Source organism: Argiope bruennichi, chromosome X1 (genome assembly GCF_947563725.1).
Source record: "Argiope bruennichi chromosome X1, qqArgBrue1.1, whole genome shotgun sequence".
Lineage (NCBI taxonomy): Eukaryota > Metazoa > Arthropoda > Arachnida > Araneae > Araneidae > Argiope > Argiope bruennichi.
Window position 1 is genome coordinate 27,126,239 of NC_079162.1, and position 12,496 is coordinate 27,138,734.

Genomic DNA, 12,496 nt, shown 5'->3' on the forward strand with positions numbered 1-12,496 from the left:
GTTCTGCTGCATCTATAGATGATGTGTTATATAGTGAAATGTGTTGCAGGATGTTGTGTTGCGTAGGAAATGTGTAGTTGTGTTACAGATCTTAATAAAAGTCAAGAGACATCAAATCAAGTGATTTAGGAGGAATTTCAACAGATTCTTCTAATCCAAACCATGAACTAAGAAATCTCACATCTAATCATTATCTTACAGTAGAGGCGCGACACAGAGAAACACGAACTAATTATCATTATATTTGCAGATGTACGGTGAAACATCAAAGAGTTCAGACTAACTGAATATATCAGTCTATTCAGAATAGATTGATATGCAAAACAAGACCAACCAAAGAGTTTCTGAAAATGCTACATCACTTACTAATACAAAATTGACTGACTTATTATAGGAATGGATTTTATTATTCCGAAAGTAACTGTTTTGGTAACTGATGCTACCATTTCAATTAAAGCGACATTCGTCTGTCCAAATTACATTCCTGAAGAGAGAGATGATACACCTAACATGATGACAGAATGTAAAATTCTAGGCGCTAATCTGAAATGGCTGTAGTTGTTCATGGAGTCTACGAATGCTATATAGGTGACAGTGATTATGTTGAAATGTTTTCTGCACAGCCGTTTTTGGAATCGTGATTTCTCAACTGACAGCTTTTACACTAGCATGACAGTATCTTGAAAAATAAATAAGCTAAAATGTCATTTTCTTTATATCTTATATAATGCTTCATTTTCCATGGGAAGTAAAGATTCTGCAAATACATGATCGGGAATTCGGAAAACGACGTTTGTAATTTTCTGCAATTATGCCAGCATTATAATTATACAGAATATAAATATCCAACATTTCAAAACGTTCCTTGTTACAAAAATATGTCATTCTTTTGGAAAGTTAAATAATGTTAGTAAAGAATTAATTATGTGCATGGCATTAATATTAATGTCACATACATAATTGCTAGCAAGAGTTTTATTTTCTTTTGATGTAATCTACTACTTCGCTTAAATACTTTAAAGGTTCAATTTCACAAATTCTTATTCCCTTCTTTATAAAATTGGTGCTGCATTTGTTGACCAATCAAAGCAACCAACAATATGATCAGCATATTTCCTTCAAGGTATGATAGATGGAAGATGTATTATTTGACAAATATTTCAATTATTGACAATATAAAAGGTATTTTATAGAATAAATTTGCATTGCTGTAATAAAGATTTCCATTTAATTTGTGATAAGCCCCTGTAAATTTTAAAAGATGCATATATCTGCAAATTTTATAGATAACAGTATGTATACATAGATGAATATAAAAAAAATTAACTGACAATTTTATAATATGGGGTCCATATAAAAAATATTTTTTTTAAACATTTTATAATCTGTCTCCACAGAAGTCAAACTGTTTTCACATAATTGCCAATTTCATTTTATAAAACTTTGTAACTGGAAGCAGATGTCTAGGTGTGCAATATTTAGGGAAAGAAATATTTGTTCCACTTTTTTGTACCCCCTGTATAAATTAAAATAAAACATGTGATCATATTACATTCCGTCTAATTAAAAAAGACAAAACAATAAATCTATTCAGTAAAATAGGCATGATTATAATAAATGCAAGAGCAATTTTCTTAAACTGATGTCAATTAATAACAATTTTTATTTTGAAAAATATATAATGAGTGTTAAAGAAAATAAAATATCTAAAAACATTGATATTACAATAATTGAATCACTGATTTCAAAAAAAATGTAGAAGTTGGAAGAGCATGTTTCTTCTTTTTTCGAAGTGAAATCCTCTTTATGCCATTTTTAAATTATAAAGGATGCTTCCTAATCATTTTCACATAAAAGAGTTTAATGGATCAAATACATTCACAAGGAAGGTACATAAAATCAATTAGGCAATCAACTCAATTTATTGCTTGATTTAAAAATTAAGAGGGTTTTTTTTAAGAATTAGATTAAAAGAGTTTTTTTTAAAGCCTTAAGCTTTAAGAAAGTAGATATCATTAACTCATGTGGTTTATGCAAGCAGTGATTCAAGTAAAGAGAACTTTTTTTTTAAAGATGCACACAGTATTAACCTTACAAAATCTAATATATAACCTGTTTCTGCACTTTATTCCAAATGCATTCAAATTTTTGAAGTTTTACAGTCAGGTGAAAAGTTTAATCCTTCATATAGTATTAGTCACACAGAAATAGTAATAAAAAATCATTAAAAGTCAATAATTTTATTAAAAAAAAATAAAGTTTCCAAGAACTTTCAAATTACTAATAACTAAAATACGGATCTCTAAAGCACTCACTTTCTTTTTAGACAAATCATGATGGTAATAAATGGCTCCACTAGATGAATCAGATTCTTGACTCCAACCAGGGGGGAGGATAGTGAACATACATGGAGATGATTGAGATTCCAAGCTCTCATTGCTACTATGAGCAAGTTTCTTTAATTTGGGTTTTAACTGTTTAGGAGGAGGATCCGGAACAGTGTTTAGAGAGCTGTTAGACTTAGGACTGCTGGGCTCACTGTTTAAAGGTGTTGACTGAAATGAGATAAAGTAATGATAAATAAAGTGTGAAAATATTGTAATTTATAAAATTAATAATCAAAGCTTTTAACAAAACTGTGTAGCAAGCTTTGAAAACTTGGATATAATTATTATTATTATTATTATTTTGTTAAGATTCTATTTAATCAACCTGGTTTATCGGACCTTAATCAGTTTTATTCTGATATTCTATTTTTCATCATTTGAAATTTGCAAATTGAGTATTATTTGCAAATATATATGATAATATTACTACAAAGAACAGTCAAATGCTGTTCTAAAAAAGAACTAAAATCTCAGCACTTAGTAATACCAGTTTTAAAAACATCTCTCTACACACAAAAAAAAGATAAAAGTTTTAATTGCCACTGACATAATTAAAATGATTAATTCTAAATAAATAGGGCATTATAATCAAATATCTAACAATAACAAAGAAATATGTGTTTGTTGGTACTCTACAGGACAAGCTACTAAACTTAGATTTGGCACAAACATTTTGAGGTGGCAATTATATGCACTACATATTAATTTTTTTAAAATTTTAATTAATTAGAAATTTGGATGCTTTTCTGTAATACTTTCAACTGCTGTACTTCATAAAGTTGCTCAAAAGAGATTTTTATGCATCTATTGATGTATTACACTGGAAAAAGATTCCTGCCTTGGACTCAATTTAATCTTTGACAACTAACTAACGAACATTATGCCCCACTCTCTCAAGAATTTCTCAACCAAGGGATTAATTCCTTTTAAATGTTACAACAGAAATTTTTATTTAATCTTGCTTTTTAATCATAATATTTTGATTTTTCTTTAATTCTCAGTAACTATTATACAAAATTCTTTTGTTATTGTTAGACATTATGATCAAGAAATGATGACATTAAATTTTTCTCAAAGCAAATTTTAATATTTGGAAAATTGCAGTTTGAGCATTCTTTTAATTATTTGCTATTTATTTCTTTTGATTGCATTATTTTTTATTATATAGTTTCATTTTCTGTTATTTGAAACTATAAATCAAAACATCTTAGTATTCTTTCATCTGATTCACACAAACACAAATCGATGAATATATCATATACTAGGTTTTCCTTTCCCCATTAAATCAGGCCATTCCACCATGTTAATATAATTATTTATCATTTTACTATCTCTCCAGGTAACTTTCCCTAGATGGAGAATGATAATATTCATGACCACTTTTTTCTTCAGATAAACCATTCTTATTTATATTTCAATTTTCACTTTTTTCATACCATCAAGTAATGTAAAACAAACTTTAAATAACTGTTTGGCTCATTTTAGAACTTTAATATTGCTAAGATTATTGATTCGGATTGCTAAGATTATTGATTCAGATTGCTAAGATTGCTTTAGTATTGCTAAGATTCCAAATAAATAATAATTCCAATAATAATATAATCCAAATAATAAACCAAAGACAGCTAGCAAAAAATTAAACAATTTTTAAGTTTACTTCAGTTAATCTTTCAAAACTAGCATATGCATTATTTTTTCCAAAAAGTTTTTACTTACTTCATAATTATAAAAAATGATTCATAATAAAATAAGCATTTATTATTAAAAAATGAATAATTACCTGCATATTTTCACGACGGCGTGGTGGTTTCCAAGTAACTTTCCCAGATGGAGAGTGGTAATAATATTTACGACCACTTTCTTCTTCAACATATTCAAACCAATCATTTGTTAGTTTCCGAAGTGGTTTTTGATCTGGTTTTGGGCTTGGAGGAAGCCGTCCAAATGAAACCGGAATGTTCACATATATTGGAGACATCGAATCCTATAAAAAAGGTAAAAGAAAATTAATGAAGCATGCAAAAATTATGGCACGGAGGAAATTTTATTGGATAGTTCCAAACACTTTGGAATAACCAGCATCTGAACATGTTAATATAGATATAAGAATTAAAATAATCGTTTCAATTCTAAGTGTTTGAGTAATTTTCTAAATATCAAATAAAACATAACTTGAATAATATTAACATTTCTATTAGCAGTTTATAATCCTCAACATTTTTTGATTAATCAACAGGCAAAGCAAGCATTTTTTAGCTACATATTCTGAATAATTACATAATAAAAATGCAAGTTTTGATCACTGATATTTTTCAATAAAAATGGCTAAAATCTGCATATAAAAGTATTTTAGAGACATATGAAAAAGGCATTGCTAATTAGAATATTCAGGAACAGTCAACAATTCCAAAATCTGATTAATGCAAATTGTATAAACTGATCTTTTTCTGTAGATGATAATGTTCTAAATTACAAATTCAGGTAAAATTTTCAGGGCTAGCAATAGCTCTAAAAGCATAAGAGCAAGTGAGTACTCACAGATGTTCAGTAAACTTAGAACTTTATTTCTCTTTTCAGTATTTACATCTTAAGCAAGCTTCCAGAAAAAATCTGCACAAATTAATATTCTTTCATAATGTTTTAAATAAATGATAATAGAAATAATTTTTTATATAATTAGTAATAAATTTTAAGCTAATGTGGGAAGCAGATTCTGAAGAACCAAAAATAATGTATTAAATGCAGAAAAGATAATGTTTTATTTAATATTTATTATATTTCTCTCGTAAAATACACTGCTATCAACCGTATTAAAGTTTACAATTGTGATAGGTGTAACAAAGACCACACATCTTTGCCTATCAAAATAAAATTACAGAAAACATAGACAGGGATATTCTACCTTGCATACTTTCTTATATGAATAATGTTCCAATACATTTTTATTTATTTAAAACTTTGATTTATTTTCTGTACAAAATATTTTTCAATAGTATGAATGATTTTAAATACGATGTTTTTTTCCCCCTTACCCTTGAATTATATTCATATTCATTTTGTAAAAATATTTTTAAAGATAACTAAGTAATTAAAAAAGAGGGTTACATCTTTGAGAATTAAGAGATAATTTCTGTCTTGAAGCTGAAATGTTGATTCATTTCAATGACATAGTAACTGAAGGTGGGGGGGGGGAGGAGGAATGGGATATAGATGCCCTGAGTGCAAGTCTTAGCAGGTGATATGAATATAAAATGTAACTGCATTTATGCTACGTTTTAAAGAAAATTATGGTGAAAGGGAGATAAAATAATACCAAACCACAGGCACTGTTTTATTTGAATAGACACTAATGATGATTAAAATTTAAAAAATTATGTCAAGTCCAGAGTACTACTTGCTATTTCACTAATTCCCTCAATAGATAAAATAATAAATTTTCATCTACAAATTAACTATAAGGTTATAAATTAAAATGGTACAAGAGAGATTTTGGTAATGAAATGAGTTATTATGAAAAGTAAGAGAAGATAAGCAAGTTGAAAGGTTATAGACAATAGAAGAAACTGTTATCGAAACTACTCTAACACTTTATAAATTACATTATATGTATATCTTAAACAAATACTTTAATTTACTTTTATAAACACATGTTACTAAATAATTTCACTAAGAGCAGCAATTTAACATTTTATTTCTGTTCACCTTAAATTCCATTGTTCCCATTATTTCTATTTAAAGATAAAAATGAATTGTAAAGTCTCAGTCAGTACAAACTCAGCCTATTGATTCTTCAGAATGCTCCTGTTTACCCAATCAAATCTTTTCTCTTTTGATTTTTGAGAACAACATTTCAGCAGTGTTAATACATTCCAATAGTAGATTTCTCAACTTTAAAACTTATTTTAGATCTATTTTTATCTGAAATTTTTAATCAATTCCTTTAAAGATACATTCATCTAATACTGAAATTATACAAAAATAAAATATTATTTCACTTCATATATCTGTCACTGTGCTTCAAAATAAATATTATCATAAGCAATGCAGCTTTGTCTTTTTGCTCCTATTTTCAGGGGATAAAGTAGTTGCAATCATGTTTATATGATATCTAAATAAAATAGTTCTCAAAAATCATCTTTTAACAGATTGCACTACTTTTTTGCACATTACACCTGGCTAAAACATGTACTTACATTGACCATTTCTTAACTGTAAGCATATACCTCACAAAATACTAACCCGACTAGATGAAAGCTCAAATCATGTCTGTCTCAACTGTTAATGCACTAAATGACAAAACAGAATTAATATTTACAATATTTAAGCTTCCAAATGTTTTTTTTTTTTTTTTTTAAGTTAAAGAATTAAACATAGACAGGTACTCATCACTTGAGAAAATGATGAAATTGTGCACTATAAACTATACGAAGAATCTTTTCAAAATCAATTGCATGCTGAAATAAAAACTGAAATTTTGGGAATTATGGATATTAAACTGAACAGAGTGAAACTTTAAACAACTATATTATACCATAATAGATAAGTCATTAATTACATTATACTATTACAAATAATTTATTAATCAACAAAAATATAAATTATTCATAAACATGATACAAAATTCCATCTTCTCTATCTCACTAAATTATGTGTTATAACTAAAGTTTCTTTTTTTTTTTTTTAATCAAGATAAATAGTTTTTTCCTCAGACATATTATTATTAGCAATATTTTTTAATGAACACACAAACAAAATATTTTGTAAACCTCAAGAAAAATTTACATATATTTACTGAAAACTCTGATTAAAATTTATATGATATTACAAAGAAGTTTCACATATTATAGTTTTTAAAAACTTTAATTTAGCAAATTATTTCCATTTATTAAATAAATTAGAAACAATAGACAGGCAGATACTAAAATTGTTCAGAAACGACAGCTATAGCAAAATTATAGAAAAGAAAAATTACAAGGTCTCCATGATCTTAGAGAGCCTTGATATGGAGTGCTATAATTACATAAAAAAATGAAGCATTTTTATAATTAGAGATAGTGATGAGTTTAATTTTTTAAGTACACCGTTACAAACAATTGTCATAAACAAACACCCTGAATTGTCAAATTATGCCAGTGGCTGCATGCCAAGGAAAAGTTGAGATATAAATTTTGTATTGATTTTATGTTTTCTTGAATTAAAATAAATAATAAGATTTTAAAATATGATATAAATACTTACTTGTAAAAAAGAATTATCACACAGTTTTGAGTTTTCACTATCATATTCTATTTTAGAAGGCATTTCATTAGTAAGAGGCACTTGTTTCTGATCAATGTCAACATCTCTTTGGTCATCCAAAAACTCATTTTCACAAAGGGGATTTTTAAATGAAAGGGCATCAGTAACCTGCTTAATGCATAAATTATCAGTGACTGATTTACTTAATTTATTAACATTTTTCTGAACTTCAATAATACACTTAGATTTTAAAGGTATGTTATTCTGGTTGTCACCAGCAGTTGAGTCATTACAGGATATATTAGAATTGACATCAGTTGATTCAAAAGAATCTTTACAATTCAACCCTATGATGCTCAAATAATTTGAAGGGGCATAAAATGGACGATTATCCGAATCTCGTATAACTTGCCACCAATTTTCATTTGATTTTTTTAGAAGTAACAGTTCTTCACCAGCTTTCATTTTAACTTCATCTCCATCCTCCGTATGATAATGAAAATCATACAGCACTTGTACATATACATCAGACATCATGAGATATTTTTCACTTTTCAAATTTAGCCATTTCTTGTTTCACATCTTTTTAAAAATGCAAATCTAAAACAGAAATATGAGATACATTATAAAGCATGCAGCACTGAATTAAAATATTAAAAGTTTTTTTAATGTAAGATAATCAAATATAAATAACTAAAAAGTTAGATAAACTTGTATACAAATTACTTTTCCGCAGTGCAATACATCAAATTGTAGCAAAATGAATTTAAATAATAAAACCCCCTTCAATAGTTTATCCAGAAACACAAAATGATTTATTTTTTAAGCAGAAAATTATAAGACAATTCTTTGAAATAAAAAAATTAAGAATTAAAAAAAAAACGGTAATTGTTTTTGTGATTAAAATCTGTATTCATGATTTTTTCATAATATTTTGGTCTTTCAGGATTAGCAGATAAATTAAATATGGGTTAAGTAAATATAATTAATACTTATCTGTATCAATAAGCTTTCATCATTTATTATATAGCATCCTAGATAGAAAATGTTATACAATATACAGGAAAATTTGCAAAAGACTCAACTAACTTTACGAGTAGATGGCACATAACAAGAGTTCCACACACAAATGTATAGATTAAAATACCATCAGTGCATGATAAGAATGATGTCTGCCAGCTTAAGAACACTAAGCAATTGCAGTCATTTTATTTTAATCAAAGCAGTAAAAAAGGTAGTATGTAGGTTTTAGCAATGTAAAGACAGCAAAGATGCCATTAATGTATAGAACATTTAATGGACAAAGATGAGCAGAGATGTCTTGGTGCTTTACATATTTGTATGAAATGGTTATGTAATAATGAATCTTTACAATCAGTACTTATTGAGAAAGAATTCTAGAAATCCAGTTTCACAAAATCTAAAGTACAAAGAGGTCAGGCATTTGTTCGAAAATATTTTATGATATAAGTACACCACTATTCATCTTTTATATCAGCATCCCATCTATTAAATGAATAACCATCCTCTTATCAATACAGGAAAACACTACATTACTTTCATTACAGTTATGGCTGGAATCAACCAATTAACTTATATCAAACAATATTCTTCACAACATGTATACATGGCATGTCTATGTTCCTGTGCAAAGTTGACTCACCCTCACATTGAATTAGATCTCTTTTAAATCATCTAGATAGCAGTTTGGCTGCATATTCTAAATCGGCATCATATGTACATGATTTTATGAATTATGATTAGAATCATTTAAATTTTTAATATGAATTTCTTACATATTTTTTCAGATATCTCCCAAGCAAGATTTCTGTCAGAGTTTAGACATATGCTGAAAATAATGAAAGATATTTGGATTTATGGAATTCACAAACAGGTTTGAAAGAATGGTTCAGAATATAATTTTCTATGTCAACTAATAGATATTTTTTTATTAAAAAAAACTACAATTTTTGATCCTATGTAGAAGAAAAAAAAAATCAAATTTAGAATGTTAAGTATCATATATACACATCACAATAATTGCAGCTCAATAAATTATGCTGCAATACTAATTTTTATTTAATTTACTTTTCTAATAAAGAAATTAAAATAAATTTGTAAAAAAATTCTTCATGATGTAAAAAAACTAAAGTATTTCCTTTGTTTCATAAGAATGTATTAGAATTATTTAAATATAACTATTTTACAAATTATATTATATTTTCTATTAGATTCAAAGTCAGCTTTTGTTAGTTGTTTTTTAAAACTTCAGTTTAAAGAAATCAGTAAATTATCAATAAATAAATTATTTCAATCTTAATTAAAAAAAAAAAAACTTTTGTACTATCAATTTTAATTCAGAAGCCTCAAATAATTAATTTTCTGAAAATGAATTTTTGCTGAAGAACAAAATAAAAATGATTTCAACAATTATATGATATATAAAAAATATAATCCTTAAACTGTGTGAAAACATAGTAAAATAATGATAAAAATTATTCACAGTCCAAAGAGTATATTTGTCACTATATAAATGACATTAGAGTTAAAACATCTCAAATATAAATCATACTCTAAAGTTTGTAATATTATATGTAACTATGAAAATCTTAGTCTCAAGGTATGAGGAAATGAAACTGCATTTCAGAATGGACCAGAAAACTGTTTATATCAATGATGCTTCTAAAATTTAATAACATATACATAACCAATTTTATTTTTTAAACTTTATTATATAGATAATGATATAGAAGATTGGATCTCAACCATTCAATGAAACTAATATATTTTTAATATATTTACAAAATTGTAATTCCCTTGTATGGAGAAGGTATTTATTTTGAAATGTAAAATACTAAAATGATAACAAGGATGTATTTAATTCAGAATATTTACAGAATTGCTTCTTCAGCACCTATGGAATTATATTGCTTCAAATTATTCTAAATAGATTAAAAAAAAAAAAAAAAAAAAAAAAATATTCTAAATACTACAAAATTAAAAACAAAATTTTAGTTTCCAATAATGTCTCAAATTCGAAATGCTTTTACTAAGTATATAATGAATGTCAGCAAGCAAAATCTCCTTTTTTCCCCATTAAAAAAATATGAAAAATAATAAAGCACATGATTTTAAGTTATTAAACAGCATATTATCAAACAATTTATATTATAATTAAAAAGCTAAATTAAGATGAATAAAAACATATGCCTCACACATCTATGCAAATGTTATAAACAGTACTTCCCAAAACTGAAAATTACACGTTTCTGGAGGTTTATCTAAAACCTGTCATTTAAAAATCAGAGTAGGGTGATAAAAAACATGTATTAAATTATTTACAGTTTCTGAAATAGAAAAGTTTCTTGAAAGAAAAACTTAAAATGAAAAGCCTTATCATGCAAATTATAAGAAAAACAAGCAATATATATCTGTAAAATTCTAACTATTACTAAAGTTTCAATGTTATTGGATTTATAAAATAAATTTGTAACTAGTCCAGAACTTTCATAAACAATTGCTAAAAAAGTGGAGGAGAAATAACCGTTGCTCAATATTTCTGGTAAAATTAAATGTATTATTCACAATTTCTTTATGCTATCAATTGATAATATAAATACTGACAGAATATTATATCTATAATTAATAATCTTATTACTTTTAGTTTACTAACAATATCTAAAATTTTCATTTCATCTATGTTTTTAAAAACAAAATTAAAAAACTATATTTTATTACTCAGTAGAAAAATTGAACTAATACGAATGTATTTCGTACTTTCATCAAGTTTATTTAGGTAAAAACATTACGATCGAAAGAGTAATTTTAATACCTTACCTTGATTACAAAAAGAAGAATACATATGTCGAACAGGAAATTCAATCAGCAAATTATTAAAATTCTTCCCGTGGAGTGACAATTTCATAGTTTAACACGCAGTTAATTGCCACATGTCGAACATCCAATGCACTAAGTTTCTGAGTTTCACCACAAATTCAAGATAAGAAATAAACCAAAATCTTTAAAATGTGAAGTTCCTTAATATAAAAAAGTGTCATTCGAGTTGTCAATACACAATCAAAGTTTTTACAAATTTCTCACACCAAATATTTTTTTTAAATTTATTTATTTACTCTTCTTCGGAGGAATTGTTTGTTTAGTAAACATCTAACGAAATAAGACGAAGGATCAGAAAAAAATAATACTACGTGGTAAATAAAAATTAATATATATATGATTTCTCAATAATATAAACAAACAAAAAGAAAAAGAAAAGAAAACTAAAACTGACAGCACACCCTCAATTAGCGAGCTCAATTTGAACACATCCTATTATATTATTGATAAACATTTAAACAACAGAAGTTGAAGTTCATATTATAAAAGTCGACAAGAAAACAAGGTAAATATTGCCACCTAGAAACATAGTAATTGGTGTAGTAGATATCACACTCAGAATTTATTTTGAATCTGATAAAATTGTGGTGATTGAGCTGATATTTTCTAATATTATGAATTATTCTAAATTCAAGATAATTACTGTTTCATGAGGTGGTATGCAAAATTTGTATTTTTCAAAAGCAATCTCTTTTTAAAGAAGAAAAATAATATAAATATTTTAAGAATTGTTCAAATTTCACAGCATTGTAAATAGCCATAACATTATAAAAGAGTATCACATGCTACTTAGGTTTTCGTATCGAGTTTTTAAAAAATTGGTTTATTCCTTTCCTGTATTGATCTTACAGTTTTCTGATTCAGCTTTGGCAGCATGTTAAATAAGCAGCTTAGCATTAAAAAAATATTTTATGCCGACTCAATCAAAACTGTACTAATTCTCAGAATATAAATAAAAATTCTCTCTTGGCAGC

The 12,496-nt window shown here is 26.3% G+C and overlaps 1 protein-coding gene and 1 long non-coding RNA gene across 3 annotated transcripts in view; one reads left to right on the forward strand and one right to left on the reverse strand.

Annotated features, from left to right (window-relative positions):
• LOC129958040 (rho GTPase-activating protein 15-like) overlaps positions 1–11,962 on the reverse strand; it is a 44,329-nt gene extending 32,367 nt beyond the window's left edge. Inside the window, exons 1-4 of the mRNA XM_056070192.1 lie at positions 11,463–11,962; positions 7,626–8,225; positions 4,168–4,371; positions 2,316–2,555 (exon numbers count right to left, since the gene is read on the reverse strand). Of these exons, the coding sequence (XP_055926167.1) occupies positions 2,316–2,555; positions 4,168–4,371; positions 7,626–8,162 (981 nt within the window). The 5' untranslated portion in view covers positions 8,163–8,225; positions 11,463–11,962. The remainder of the gene's footprint in view (positions 1–2,315; positions 2,556–4,167; positions 4,372–7,625; positions 8,226–11,462) is intronic.
• LOC129958042 (uncharacterized) overlaps positions 1–12,496 on the forward strand; it is a 43,072-nt gene that overhangs the window by 9,734 nt on the left and 20,842 nt on the right. The window contains exon 2 of one of the 2 annotated variants that reach the window (XR_008783108.1): positions 9,434–9,519. The exons of the other annotated variant lie outside the window; for it this stretch is intronic. This is a non-coding gene — a long non-coding RNA (uncharacterized LOC129958042). The remainder of the gene's footprint in view (positions 1–9,433; positions 9,520–12,496) is intronic. 2 annotated transcript variants of the gene reach the window in all.